The 14,513-nt window shown below is 42.6% G+C and overlaps 1 protein-coding gene across 1 annotated transcript in view; it reads left to right on the top strand.

Moving 5' to 3' along the window:
* Positions 1-7,325: 7,325 nt before the first annotated feature.
* Positions 7,326-14,513, top strand: part of LOC124605569 (venom carboxylesterase-6-like) — a 110,415-nt gene continuing 103,227 nt past the window's right edge. Inside the window, exon 1 of the mRNA XM_047137344.1 lies at positions 7,326-7,551. Coding sequence (XP_046993300.1) covers positions 7,336-7,551 — 216 coding nt within the window. The 5' untranslated portion in view covers positions 7,326-7,335. The remainder of the gene's footprint in view (positions 7,552-14,513) is intronic.

Here is a 14,513-nt window from a genome sequence, read left to right as displayed (position 1 = left end):
ACAAAATCTACACTAATTACACAAACTGCAAGAAAAAATCAGAAGATTCCAGTGAGGTATCCTCGGCTAAGGGTCGACATATGAAACATCCCCTTAGAGCAATTATACATGACTGTGTTTAAACTGACACACAATATTTTTAGCGCAACGCAATCTGACTTTCAAAAATCCCTACAAAAGAATGGCCCTGACTAACATTAACCTATACCTTTCAGAAATGACTTACCTCACCAAAAATCTTCGTTACTCGAACTATTGCAATACAGCGAGCACCACTACTGCCAGCTAAATAATAAATTCAAACTACTGAAGCCACTAACTACTGATAGGCATAGTTAGCAAATGAAAGATTTTGATAGAGAACAAACAATGTATTTACCATAATAATATTGAAAAATCATTATATACATAGTAGTTCATGACATCCAGTCTTACAAATTTCAAAACTCCGCCATTTCTCTCCCCACATCCACCACTGCTGGCGGCTCACCTCCAACTACGCAACACTACGCGCTGTTCACATCCAGCTGCCCAACACTACAATGGCAGACAACAATGCAAACTAGCCACAGACTGCACACAGCACAGCCAGTGATTTTTCATACAGAGCGCTACGTGGCGTTACCAATAAGAAAACATAAACAGCCTACTCACAATGTGGTGTCAGCCATTCAGCAAAAACAGATTATCTTGTGAGGTGGACCTTAAGTCATTGTGTGTGGACTGACACATCTTTTCACATAGTATCTAGTTTTTTTTATCAAATTTTATTCATTGTTCAACTTGTAATATCTTTACATTAAGGTCTCGCTTTTCTATATTTGTATTTCTGTAACTTGTATATACTACAGTGTGTCTGCCGCTCATGTTTTCCTGTTTTCAGAAACGTGTATAGTGGTCGAAGCTAGCAAACCTCGCCCCGCGAGCTTGCAGTGTGACAGAAATCTCAGGATTTGAACTCAGGGCCGTCCGGACCCCCTTAACGCGCGATTTCTCTATTCCATTCAACGCGAGGCTTGTTTTAGCCAGAATATTTCCTACTGCCCAAAGTTGAGTATAAGTTCACCCTTTGGATCGTGTGTTTGTGAAATTGTAATAGATTAATGTTTTCTCAAGGCCATCACATGTTCATCAAATTGACGTTTTGCCTGAAGTTTGCATAAAGTCTAGAATCTTCTGGACGTTGAGTGTAGTAGAATGCTAAGTGCAAACAGAACAATTAATAGTACCCTTCAAGTCAGATAGCATAAAATTAATTTTACCTTTTCAGTAAGTGTAAAACTGAGCGAGAAAGGCGATAGCCGACATTGCAAACATTTAATCTATTATTTTGTTTGTTGTTACCGGCACGTAAAGCGGCCGTTGTCACAAGTGTGACGGTTAATATTGTAAATACTAATTGTTGATAGGGCTTTGATATGCAAATGTTGTTAATTGATTATTACTGCTGATGAATTCATGTGTATGTGTAATCAATAAAGAAGTGTTGGAACTACAAACTGGTTGTGTTACTGTTATACAAGGTTACAGTGTGTAATCGCCACACCACTGAATACTAATTTTTACAAATGCGCGGGAGGGTGTAGCACATGCCCTGCAGCAACAGTAAGCAGGACTCCGCTGTGCTGTCACTTTCAAAGATTGTCTAACCACACTTGCGAGAATTCACCTAAGTCGGATCTCGACGCGTAAGATGTTGAGTGTGATTATGACAACAGGACTATCCAAATTGACATCTTTGCTGAGAAGCAAGAAGCCGATGCCTAATTTGTCTAACCTTCTAGACGAGAGAGGCCAAGGCGTTAACTTTGTTTGTGAGGCTTCATACTCTGCTGTGTGTCTTTTCATTAGCAGTAATTTTCATTTCTTTAAGTTTTAGCTGATAATAAATGACCTTGTATTAGATGTAACGGAAAATTTTAAAAACTAAACACTGTATAGATCCAAAGCTGTGATGTGTCTGTACTCGATGAAGGTGCCATCGAAGAGTGTAAGCCGGTTGGAAAGGGGGAGAGGGAGGAGAGGGATTCGTCGGGTTGTTGAACTTTGAAAATTACAAGCTTTTACCATGAAAGACTTTCGTTCTTTTGCTATTTTAAGCGGCTTTAAATGAACTGAGTACCTCGTCGTGGGTTGGGGTGAGGTTTCCTGATACTGTTAAACATTAACCATTAGAGGCACCTAGCTTTTTATTTTAAAGAACATTGTGAAATTAAAACTGTAGTGATAGAACCTATCCCTGTTGAGGGATTTTTTTATTTAATATATTTGAGAAGTTTGCTTTTCTTGTCAAGCTCTGTATCGTGGTAAACCTGTGACGAAAAAACAGGTCTTAGCAGTGAAAGGTGTAGGAAATTTAACGCTCTACAAAAGATCAAAGTGCTGTTGTTGCCAGATGTTACTATTGTAGGATACAAGGAAAACTCAATACAGAGAAAAAACTGAAGAAATTTTCAAAATTTCGATGTTTTTTGGCTCTCCAAGTTAGAACAGAATTATCGACGTCGAAAACTTGGATTCTACACTACAGATCACCTAAGCAGATCACACTTAAAATTAATGAAGTTCTGAATCTTTATAGGATGCAAAGTACCTACAGCCGTGATTAAGAATCAAATAGGACACATTTTAGTTCTATTGGACCATTAACAATAAAAATAAAAATTAAATCTATTCTCCCACTATTTGACGTTTTAACGATGCGAGGTTTCACATTCGCAGTCCTGTCGAAAGTCTTTGACGCACTTTGAAAATTGCCTTGATGTGCCAGCACTACCTGCTGGAGTCATCTACTGTGGTGACATCCTTCAAAAGATGCGTCTGAGAGACGTCCACTACCAATTAATTCAGTATTGTGAAGCTTTATCAACATACTCCACATCCAAGTCTGATGACGAATTTGCCAATCGGAAACGTCTAACGGCTATAATGGAGTAAGGTGGCTGAAAATGAATGAATGTGTGTGTGTGTGTGTGTGTGTATGGGTCTGTGTGATTCTTGGGGTTTCCTTGACGGATAGAATATTCCATCGCTTTTAAGGTATGTGCATCCTTAACAGCAAAATTTATTCTTTCGATATTTCTGTTAGGAACTTTTACAGCGATCTTTATGCTTTCTTATACGGTAAATTTCTCTCTTTCTCCTACCACACAGGCCATGAAGGCCCAAAGGTACCGACTGGCCGCCGTGTCATCCTCAGCCCACAGGCGTCACTGGATGCGGAATGGAGCGGCACGTGGTCAGCTTACCGCTCACCCGGCCGTATGTCAGTTTACGAGACCGGAGCCGCTACTTTTCAATCAAGTAGCTCCTCAGTTTGCCTGACAAGGGCTGAGTGCACCCCGCTTGCCAACAGCGCTCGGCAGACCGGATGGTCACTGATCCAAGTGGTAGCCCAGACCGACCCCGGTGATCTGACGGGAACCGGTGTTAACCGCTGCGGTAAGGCCGTTGGCATGCTAAACTTCTGGGCAGCCTATAAAGAGGCACGCTTGGATACTGGGAACACAGTCCCCACATTGGTTTGACGACTGCTATAAAGGTTCGCAACTGAAATATAGGAAGAAGAAACGTTGCTGTCAAGGATGCATGCCGGAAAGTCCACATATATTACAAAAATGGATGGATATATATGTTCAAAAAAGTGTCGAATGCTTTGAGAGGTGGTAGTATTCATCGAAACAAGTAATATAAGTCCAGTAAAAATGGGTCCGGAAATGCATGTCCGCAGCTCGTGGTCGTGCGGTAGCGTTCTCGCTTCCCGCGTCCGAGTTCCCGGGTTCGATTCCTGGCGGGGTCAGGGATTTTCTCTGCCTCGTGATGACTGGGTGTTGTGTGATGTCCTTAGGTTAGTTAGGCTTAAGTAGTTCTAAGTTCTAGGGGACTGATGACCATTGATGTTAAGTCCCATAGTGCTCAGAGGCGAACATAAGAAAATGCATACTTTCTGCTATAAACACGTGTTTACAGGAAGCAATCAACGTGGGGCCTATTCATGACAATGTACCCCTCTGGCTTCTGGCGAAGGAATGACGCGCGCTTTGAAGTATACCCAGTTTTTGTTACACTTGCTGGCACATATTGAAGACGCGACCCCGTTCTGTCCGCACGTCGTTGATTGGCGTGGTGTAGACCAGTTCCGTCAAGTGTCTACATAACCAAATGTCTAGAGGATTAAGGTCAGGTGACCGAGCAGATCAAGGTGTGTCCCGCCTGTTCCCGACCAATCCAGCGGTCCTGAAATGTCTGCGGCAGTTCACGCACATTGTGACGAAAGTGTGCTGGTGCGCCATCTTGCGTGAATCACATTCGTATTCGTTGCTGCAATGACACAGCTCCCAGCAAGTTAGGCAATTCATTAATGAGAAAGTCTAGATAATGCATAACAGCTAACCTTTGTGGTAGCACATATGGCCCTATTAATCTATCGCCAAGTACGCCTAACTGCACGTTGACTGAGAATCGGTGTTGATACCCTCTTTCCTGAATTGCTTGAGGATTTACATCTACCCTACATTCTGGTTTTGGAAATTCACAACACCATCTCTTGTGAACCCTGCCTCATCGGTAAATAAAATCTTGAATGTGAACAGTGGATCTGCGCACACTTCTGCAACAGCCGTTGACAGAACCGCCGTCTGCCATGATGATTCCGTGGCCTTAGGCCTGTAGATTACGTTTGTACAGCAATTGTTTGTGAAGTGCCTTCCAGATAAGGGAGTTAGACAAGTCTTCTGCCGCTGCTAATAGTCGCACACTGGTCCCAGGGGTTTCTTCGTCGAACATAGCACGTGCTCGTCCATGCCAGGCGTGCGGACTGTTCGGGACCTTCCACTGCCAGTCTTCACGTGCACAAGGGTATGTGTGTCCCTCAGAAGCTGTAACAGTCCACCGAGCAGTTTGTCAGAGGGCACTCTTCGCTCTGGCTACTCAGAATGTCATATCCGCAATTTCACTGGTCGAGTAGAAGGCTTCCGTTACTAAAATGTAGTGGAAGAGAGAAAATGTAGATGTTCTACATCGTTTGTACATAGAAACAGCGCAATAGCAGGAAACACATAAGTGAATCCACTGTTGGAAGAAAGTAAAACACCATGATACGTACCCACGATTGACAGAACTTGCAATAAGGCACACAAACACGACCTAAAGTAGCGTAGCCTACATGACACGAACCACCTCACTGACTGCAGACCACCTAATGCTAGTTAGAGTACTGTGAGTAAGACACGATAACACCCTGCCGACACATTTGACGGAGCGTAACCACTGTGCTGATACCCGCAACCAAGCATTGTGCAGCTGTTCCTATAAACAAGTGTTCATCTCGCAACGTATGCATTTTCGAACCCATGTCTGTTGGACTGATTTTCTTTACCTCTCCAAGTAGTCGACACTTCTTTTTTAACACCCCGTGTATGTATGTATGTTCCTCATTTCCTCCTAAACCACTGCAGTGATTTCACCCTAACTTGTTACAAATATCACTTACTGTCTGTAAATTATGGCTGTAAAAACCACCGGCCTATTAAACGGATGAGGGTGGGGCTTAAAAATCAGTGTAGTCCATGAATTGCGAATACCTGTACTTTAGACATCTATTATTTGAGAATGAGAACACTTAGAGACGTACGAAAAACTTCGCACATTATTGCAAAATTTTATGAAACATTTTTGAGATGAGACCCCACAAAATGATGACAGGGAAAAAGTTTGCCTCTTAGTATCTTTTCGCTCTTCATGCAGTAAAACTACCGCATGAAGCATGACGTTTTAATTTATTGCCTCTTTACTATGAACTGTATTCGGGACACATTTTGCAGACAGTGTTCACATATACCACTGGACGTACCAAAAACTGTATCACTCTACGACACATAGTTCAGGAGATATAACGTCATAAACATTGAGATGCTTGAAAACTGCTGCATTATGCATGACTTTTAATTTATTATTTCTTTTCTACTAACACTATTCAGAACAGATTTCGCACACAATAGCCACACATACCACTTTATATACTTGTGAAATTAAAACATTATGTAGCGCACTGTTAACGAGAAATGACATAATGAATATTGAGCTGTGTGGAAATGAAACTGCAGAGCGAAATTCGCTACAGATACAGGTTTGATGATGATGTTTGGTTTGTAGGACGCTCAACTGCGTGGTCATCAGCACCCGTACCAAGAACAAATTTTTACACAGTTCTGTCTAGCCACTGTCACAAATAATGATGATGAAATGATGAGCACAACACAAACACCCAGTCCCCGGGCAGAGAGAAATCCCCAACTCGGCCGGGAATCGAACCCGTGACCCGTGATCCAGAAACAGCAACACTAGCCACTTTTTTTCCCCCAGCCACTAGACCTCGAGCTGCGGACACTGATACAGATGAAACAAGTGTACAAATACGTGTGAAATATGTTCAGTACATGTGGAATATATTTGAAATATGCGTACACAGGAAAAGCGATGAATAAAATGCTCATTTAAACCCATAAAACTATCTCGCCTAATTTGGTACACATACTAGTTACGATCTGTAAAGAAATGCTGTGGGCGTGAGAACTACCAGTCTTCTATTGGAGTGACTGTGATAACTTGGAAAGAGAAGGGGGAGAAGCAGATGAACAGGAAGAGAGATGGGATGAAGGAGATGGACACAGATAGGGTGATGGGGAGATAACCGAGAGAGGAGGAGGGGGAAATGGGAAGAGGGGTGGGAGAGGAAGAGATGGACAGATAAAGGAAAGAGAAAGACACGGAAAAAGACATAGGGAGAAGAAGAGAATCAGACAGGTAGGAGAAGAAGATAAACAGGTGGAGGGAGGAAAGGGAAATGCACAGAGAAAAAGAAGAGGAGTAGATGGACAAGATAGGAGAGGGAGAAATGGTCAAAGAATGGATAGAGGAAGAGGTGAAGAGGGAAAGGGGGGAGGGGGAGGAGAGAAAGAGAGATGGACTAACAGAATTTTGAAATAAGTATATACCTGGGCAATGGTAGGTACTCAGCTCGTGATAGAATAAAGGTATTTTTGGTTATTGACTTATAGAACGCACATGATTTTGAAGCAACGTCGTTATCTGACAAAATAGTGTGCTTCGAAATCCGTTTCGGTGTAGTGGTGAATCACGGTTTTAAACCTAAACTTCAATAACAGGAAAGTTCCTTGCGGTCTATCTCTCCCAATAGTAAAGTGTTACAGGGCAGCTACGAGGGGTCAAGGGATTCGATAAGCGGCAGAGTGGCTGCGTGACCGTGACCCCGCAGCCTATCCTCGGGGTAAAAGCAGTGGCGCGCGTACAAAGCGTGAGTCAGTCAGTGCAGGCATGCCGGCCGCGGCGTCGTTGCTGTACTTGCTGGCGATCTCGGCCGCGTCGCTGCTGCTGGCCCTCTTGCAGGGCGGCGAGCGCCTCCAGCTAGTGGTGCCGACGCGTCAGGGCCTCGTCAGGGGTTCCACCGAGACGACGAGGGGCGGCAGGCAGTACCTGGCCTTCTACAATCTGCCGTTCGCCAAGCCGCCCGTGGGGAAACTCCGCTTCAGGGTTAGTGAACCGCAGCTTAGACCAGGGAAACGTCTTATCCCTTCTGCCAATACCATTGTAAGAAAGAACGACGCAGGCTTTACGAATGGGGCGGAAGTCGGTAGATGTGATGAACATATGCTAACAAACAAATGATTACACTTCAGATTCAAGGGAAAGGGTCTCACGGATCGAGGAAGTCAACAATGCGTTGGTCCACCTGTGACCCTTATGCAAGCAGTTATTCGGCTTGAAACTTTCTGGCAGATTGAAACTGTGTACCCGACCGAGACTCGAACTCGGGACCTTTGCCTTTCGCGGGCAACTGCTCTACCATCTGAGCTACCCAAGCACGACTCACGCTCCGTCCTTACAGCTGTACTTCCGTCAGTACCTCGTCACCTACCTTCCAAACTTCACAGATGCTCTCCTGCGAACCTTGCAGAACTAGCACTCCTGAAAGAAAGGATACTGCATAGACATGGCTTAGCCACAGCCTGGGGGATGTTTCCAGAATTAGATTTTTCACTCTGCAGCGGAGTGTGCGCTGATATGAAACTTTCTGGCAGATTAAAACTGTGTGCCCGACCGAGACTCGAACTCGGGACCTTTGCCTTTCGCGGGCAACTGCTCTACCATCTGAGCTACCGAAGCACGACTCACGCCCGGTCCACAGTTTTAATCTGCCAGGAAGTTTCATATCAGCGCACACTCCGCTGCGGAGTGAAAATCTCATTCCCAGTTATTCGGCTTGACACTGATTGATATCTTCCTAGGGATAACGTGCCAAATCCTGTCCAACTGGCGCGTTATATCGTCAAAATCCCGTGTTGGTTGTTGGGCTTTGCCCATAACAGTACAGATGTCCTCAGTGTAGGAGAGATCCGTCGACCTTGCTTGTCAAGGTAGGGTTTGACAAGGGCGAAGGCAAGCCGCAGAAACTCTCACAGTACGCGGTCGGGCATTATCTTCCTGAAATCTAAGCATATAATGGCTTGCCGTCAAGAGCAACAAAACGGTGCTTAGAATATTGTCAACGTACCACCGTCCTGTAAGGTTCCCACGGATGACAAACTGAAGGGTCCCGGTACTAGATGGAATGGCACCCTAGACTACCATTCCTGGTTGTTGGGCTGTACGGCAGTGACAGTCATCCTGGTATCCCACCACTGTCTGGGAAATCACCAGACAAGTCTTCGAAGTGCAACCTCATTGACTGCAGTAGAATTGTCTTAAGTAGGAGTTCCGCTTCGAACTTAGTCTGAATTACCATAAAAGACCTACCTGGAGACGGCCTGGACAGTGGTGGGACACCAAACTGACTGTCCCGCTCCATACGGCCCAAGGAAAGAGTGATTATTTGGGTTACCATTTCTTTCATAGCAAGAGCCCTTTGGATGTCATCTGCTGCACCCTTACAGTAGAGCGGTACGTGAGCGGTACGTGACGATATTGTATTCCCAGTTTTGTTATCCTTCATTGCAAGCCATCCTCTGCTTACGTTTCAATAAGATAAGGCCCGCCCTCACACGGCTAGAGTTTCTACTGCTTGTCTTCGTGCTTGCCAAAACCGTGCCTTGTCCAGCGAGGTCGCAGTTGAGAACGTTTGGGGCATTATGAGCAGGGATCGAGATTTTGAGTACCTAACATGCCAACTGGATAGAATTTGAACGGTATCGCTCAGGAGGACATCCAGCAACAAGCCGGGTAGCTGCTTACATTAGGGCCAGAGATGAAGCAGTGCGTTATTCAAAATTCAAATGGCTCTGAGCGCTATGGAACTTAACATCTATGGTCATCAGTCCCCTAGAACTTAGAACTACTTAAACCTAACTAACCTAAGGACAGCACACAAGACCCAGTCATCACGAGGCAGAGAAAAGCGTTATTCACTTGCTCAGTTTGTGAAGCTGTTTCTCTTGAATAAACCATCCAATTTTTCTGAAATTTTAATTATGTTTTTGTGTTTGCATTTTCAGCACGTCTACCGATTTCCGCACCATTCGTATAATTTCCTCGTAGTGTGTAGCTTCCTTTATCGTTGAGTGTGCTAACTTGGAACGATTTGTTCACAATGTGAAGAAATTGCCTCACTGCGCTGTTGAGATATACCAGCAGTAAGTATCAGTGTTTTCTCCAGGGAATACAGGACTTGCGACCTCCGTTACACACATAAATTAGACACACTGAGAGCGGGACTTGACTTCACGATTGGAATTTAAATATTGTCTTTGGCTTGAAAGTAGACTAACTACCCAGCGGCCATAAGACTTCCTAGCAGTGGTTGTTAATGGCAGCATAAAATGAGTGTAAGCAGATGGACGCAGTTTGACTCATAAAAGAAAACGACACTGAATGTTATAATTGTAGATAAAAAAGTTTATTTCTCTGAAAAAAATAGAGCATTTTGCGGCGTAAAACTGTTTAGCTATAAACGAAAGCTGGCAGGTAATGCACAGAGTGTGTCAGTATCTCATTACATGGAGAATTAAGTTCATTTCCTACGCCTATTATTCCCTTCGTAACGATGCCTGATCAAAGCTTCATTCACAACCTAAAGTATAAGGAGTGATCAATAAGTTTCCGTTAGAAGGCCGTACAGTCCAGAATCGGTATGCCGATCAGGCAGAATGGCCGTGAGCGTTGAGGCAGTCGTCCCAACGACGCACCACGTTGAAGATACCCGTTTGGTAAAATACTGTGTTCTTCTGCGTGGAGAACTCCTTAACTGCCTCCTGCACATCCTGTCCTGCACACACGTCCGGAAGACACGAATGCCACACTAATCCCTTACCTATGTGTCGGCGATTGTATTCGAGTATTGGACTCGTGCTATGTTGCATGTGTGTGTGCACATCGCAGTATGGCCCTCAAAAGGAAATTTTTTGGCTTCCCCTTACAGTTCACAAAAACACGCGACTGTCATAATCATCTGCCTCGCAAACTTGCGACTGCGTGGCTGTAAACCGTCCACATAGTTGTGAAACCCAATTTGTGCGTGTAGAAAAATCGGTGTCGCAACAAACTGTGAGGCTGTTCCGCCTTTAAGCAACAGTACTGGATTAAATATGTACAACTGACTGAATTAACGATTTAGAAATTGTCGGTCTAGTAGTGAGATTTAACACTTTCGGTGTATTTTTCCATCGTAGTGTACTATTTTATTTTCGGTCGATATACGCGTCTGTAACCGTTGTATGGAACCAGGCATAGCATGCTTTGTAGTGAACATTATCTTCTACAAGTCTAAATTCCAGTGCCATCTGTTTATCAACTTTTGAACTTTGAAGGCATGTACAAAGTGTCGGCTGTGAAATACTGTGGCTGCGATTACTTAGCCTTTATAATTGTATAATTTGTTTCCCAAATAATCAATAGTTCTGGCACTTTTTCCTGTTGATGAAGGTTTCCATAATTTCAAAACCAGTTGCAATCGTAAGTTAGCGGAACTACAGTTGCCAAGGCAACTTCAAAAAATCGTGAACGATAATGAACAAAGTGTCCTTAGCGATCCTTATCTTTGGTTTCCTGCAACAATCCTCGTTTTACATGTATGCTGGTTCTAAGTGCTTGGTCTTGTCTTCTCTTGTCTTGTTGTTAATTAGTTGGAATTATTCCAATAATAATGAGGAGTTAAAAAAAGCCCACTGTGTAAGAGATAGTAGAAATTCAGGAAAACAGTGACAGTCGATATCTGCTACTGAAGAACTTGAAGGTGATATTTTTTTCTTCAGTGACCGACAGCAATAATAAACTTTCGCAGACAATAGAGGATCTAGAGGAGGAAGATGTAGCCGAAGCTAATCATGATGTTGAGTCTGCTTCTGATATACTATCTAACAAGCACATTTTCGAAAAACATGTTTCTGACTCAAGTCTTGGATAGAGTGCCTCTGTAGAGAAAATGTACTGCAGATAGTAGATTATGGCACGAAAACGGACTATAAACTAGAGAGGCAGACCATCGGGTGAAGCTAGCGCAGTACATGTGACAGCAAAGGGCAGAAATGGACTGAAGCCGGTAGACGATATCAGATATGATTCTGTGGACCATTTACGATATTATGATCGGCAGGAATCGGTATCTAATTGTAAAAACTCAGGCTGCAAAGCTGAAACTCATATGCAACGTACCAAACGCAAGCTCCATGTTTGAACAGGTGGAGGGCACAACTGCTTTCTACAATTCTACACAAAATAAATATTACTTCAAAATCATCCCACTTTTTAAAGCTTTCTCTAATAAATTTTCATAACTATTTTACGAGCGTGTTATTTAAGTGTTCCATTACTTTAAAAACAAACGTCACAATAATTTTAGAGATGCAAAGCAAAGAAAAATTTCTGAAAAGTATGAAAAATTATACCGCTACGTCACAGTGTCCACCGCAGTGGACAGCCCATAACTTGGATATTACGATTTTGCTTTCTGCTACATGAAAACGTTTCTAAAAAAAGTTTTCTTGAATACAAAATTACGAAATTTTCATCCCAGGAAATGAACAGAATGACAGAAAGGGATAATTTGGGGCGTTCACAATTATTTTATGCAAAAATACTGATCTCGATTCTTGTGATTCTGAATTTATTCCAAAATTTTTATGCGTAAAATGTGAAAAAGAAATGCCTTGAAATTGTTTGATGCACATTTCAACCCTCAATAAAGAACGAAGATAAATAATTAACGCCTGACCAAGTTAATTAATTTGGGATGGGGTATGCTAAACATTGTCTTCCTTTCCTAAAAAAATTATCGTAGTTCGTTTAAGCATTGATAACAGTGATTGTATGGATTGAATGAGAAGCTGAAGCTATCCATACGGCTGTGACTGTACTGTCGAACATGGAAAGACTAAACCGTAAACGATGTTCAGTCCCGAAGCTCCCATTGATCCAACGTGCTGGTGCTGCAGGCTACTCTTGTCATACTAGTCAATGTAATGCGAGCAGACCGCTGGTGCGTGATCGGTTGCCATCAAAAGCGCACCGAGCAGTGCGCTGCTGTGAACTCGAACATAGGACAATGCCAGCCACCACTGCTGTGGAGAGCTGCCTTCCAAATCTGCCACTTCGGACCTGCAAAGTAAGTTCCAAAGTTGAGTTATCAAGAGCCGGAAGCCGAGAGTCGATCACAAGTGACCAAGAGCTAACCGACAAGTCCCTCATTTCTAGAAGCTAGAAAATGCCTCTCTGCATGTTTTTCCAAGAGAATTTCGCCACCAAACCTTAAAAAGTTACGTTTTCTGTGCCAGTGGCGTCCTGTTTGCCTTTTCTAAAATGCACCAAATCAGGATTCCTAAAAATTGTAGGTTCCACGTGGCCGACATACTGTCACCAAGTAATGAAGTTATTTTTTTTTCTGTTCCCTCGCATAGAGAAAATCATACGAACTGGTAGAATATATCACTGATGTTATTAGACATATTTCATATCCTGTCATATTAACTGACAAGTATGTCATTACTATAAAAGGGCGTAAGTAGACTTTTATTACTGCTACTATATGTATTACCATTTTTTAGAAATCTATATACTCATAGTTGTTTGCTCCTCTGTATCAGATGCCACTGAGGATGGGTTACAAACCCGAAAACCAGTTTTAGCAAATAAAATAATTATAGTGCAGCTGATGGTGTGTAGAATATGTCCTTCAACAAATTTCCGTAAGCTGCAGAGCACGAAGCATAACATCGTCTCCAAACCCTCCAAAAAGTACTCGACAAATTTACTTCAAATTTTTATACATTTTTTAACAAACGTTTGGACTCATTGAATAGTACAGAATCTGAATTTGAAATGAGAATAAACGAGATTAAATGTCAGAGAGGGTGGGGAAGAGAAGATTGGCGAAGAGAGGGGAGGAAGTGATCGATAGACGGAGGGGGAAGGAGGAGCATATGGAGAAAGAGAGGTGGAGGAGGAGGCGGAAAGAGGCAGGGGGAGAAGGAGATTCTAGCCTATATCCATTCTCCACGCATAATTCAAACACGTGCTTCCTATTTTCTTTCTTTTCCTCTTAACCAGACAGCCACGCCGACGCTAGCAGGGAACAGGTAAGCTTCAATAAAGCATCTCGTCTTTTCTCAAATATGATATTTTCTGACCAGAGCACAGATAATGTAGCGATAATAGTTGTTTTGTGCTAATCTGGTATACAATCACTGCTATAAAGTTATCACTTTCATTAATGTATTTGCCTAACTTAGTTATGTACGTCTGAAGAATTTTTCCGCCGTTGTACTGCGCGCACTTCTTTATTTTATATTACTGTCATGATTTCGGCCTTAAGTGGTTATCACATACAACAGAGTTGCGTATAATTAGACTTTGTTAATGGAAGTCATCGTCAGGAACTATTAACCTGGGTGTACTGGCTTGTAGATAAGTACAAAATCGCAAAATTTGTGGCGGACAGTTAGCAAACATTTTTTCCAATCATAGAACAATTGAGCCACAGAATGAACATCATGTGCAGTGAACACGGTTTGAAAATATACTATATCCCGTTCACTGCACGTAAAATGACTGTACTGATGTTTTCCGTGGCTCAACTGTTCTATGGTTGAAAAACATGTTTTTCATCTGTCTGCCATACATTTTGTGATTTTGTGCTTATTTACAGGCTGCGACACACAGTTCAGTAGATTCTGACGACGACATAACTTGACAAAGTCTAATTATACTCGACATTGTTGCACTTAAGGCCGAAATATTGATGGCACTATAAAATATATACGTTTGTACATTCGAACGGTGGAAATACCTTTCAAACACTATAAACATGACAATGGCACAAAAATATGGGAATATTGGTTATGTATATTTCGTCGTATTGCCGATACGACCAACATTTTATGTATTGTTGCACCAAATACATGCTACGTGGTTTATATTGCTAAAATAATATTACTTCCTCAGGATAAATTTCTATGGTTGACATCAACCAAGAAACATTCATTAAATATGTGATTCTTCAGTTTCTC

Source organism: Schistocerca americana, chromosome 3 (assembly GCF_021461395.2).
Source record: "Schistocerca americana isolate TAMUIC-IGC-003095 chromosome 3, iqSchAmer2.1, whole genome shotgun sequence".
Lineage (NCBI taxonomy): Eukaryota > Metazoa > Arthropoda > Insecta > Orthoptera > Acrididae > Schistocerca > Schistocerca americana.
Note: the sequence above shows the minus strand (reverse complement) of the source record. Positions and strands in the feature narration are given on the sequence as shown.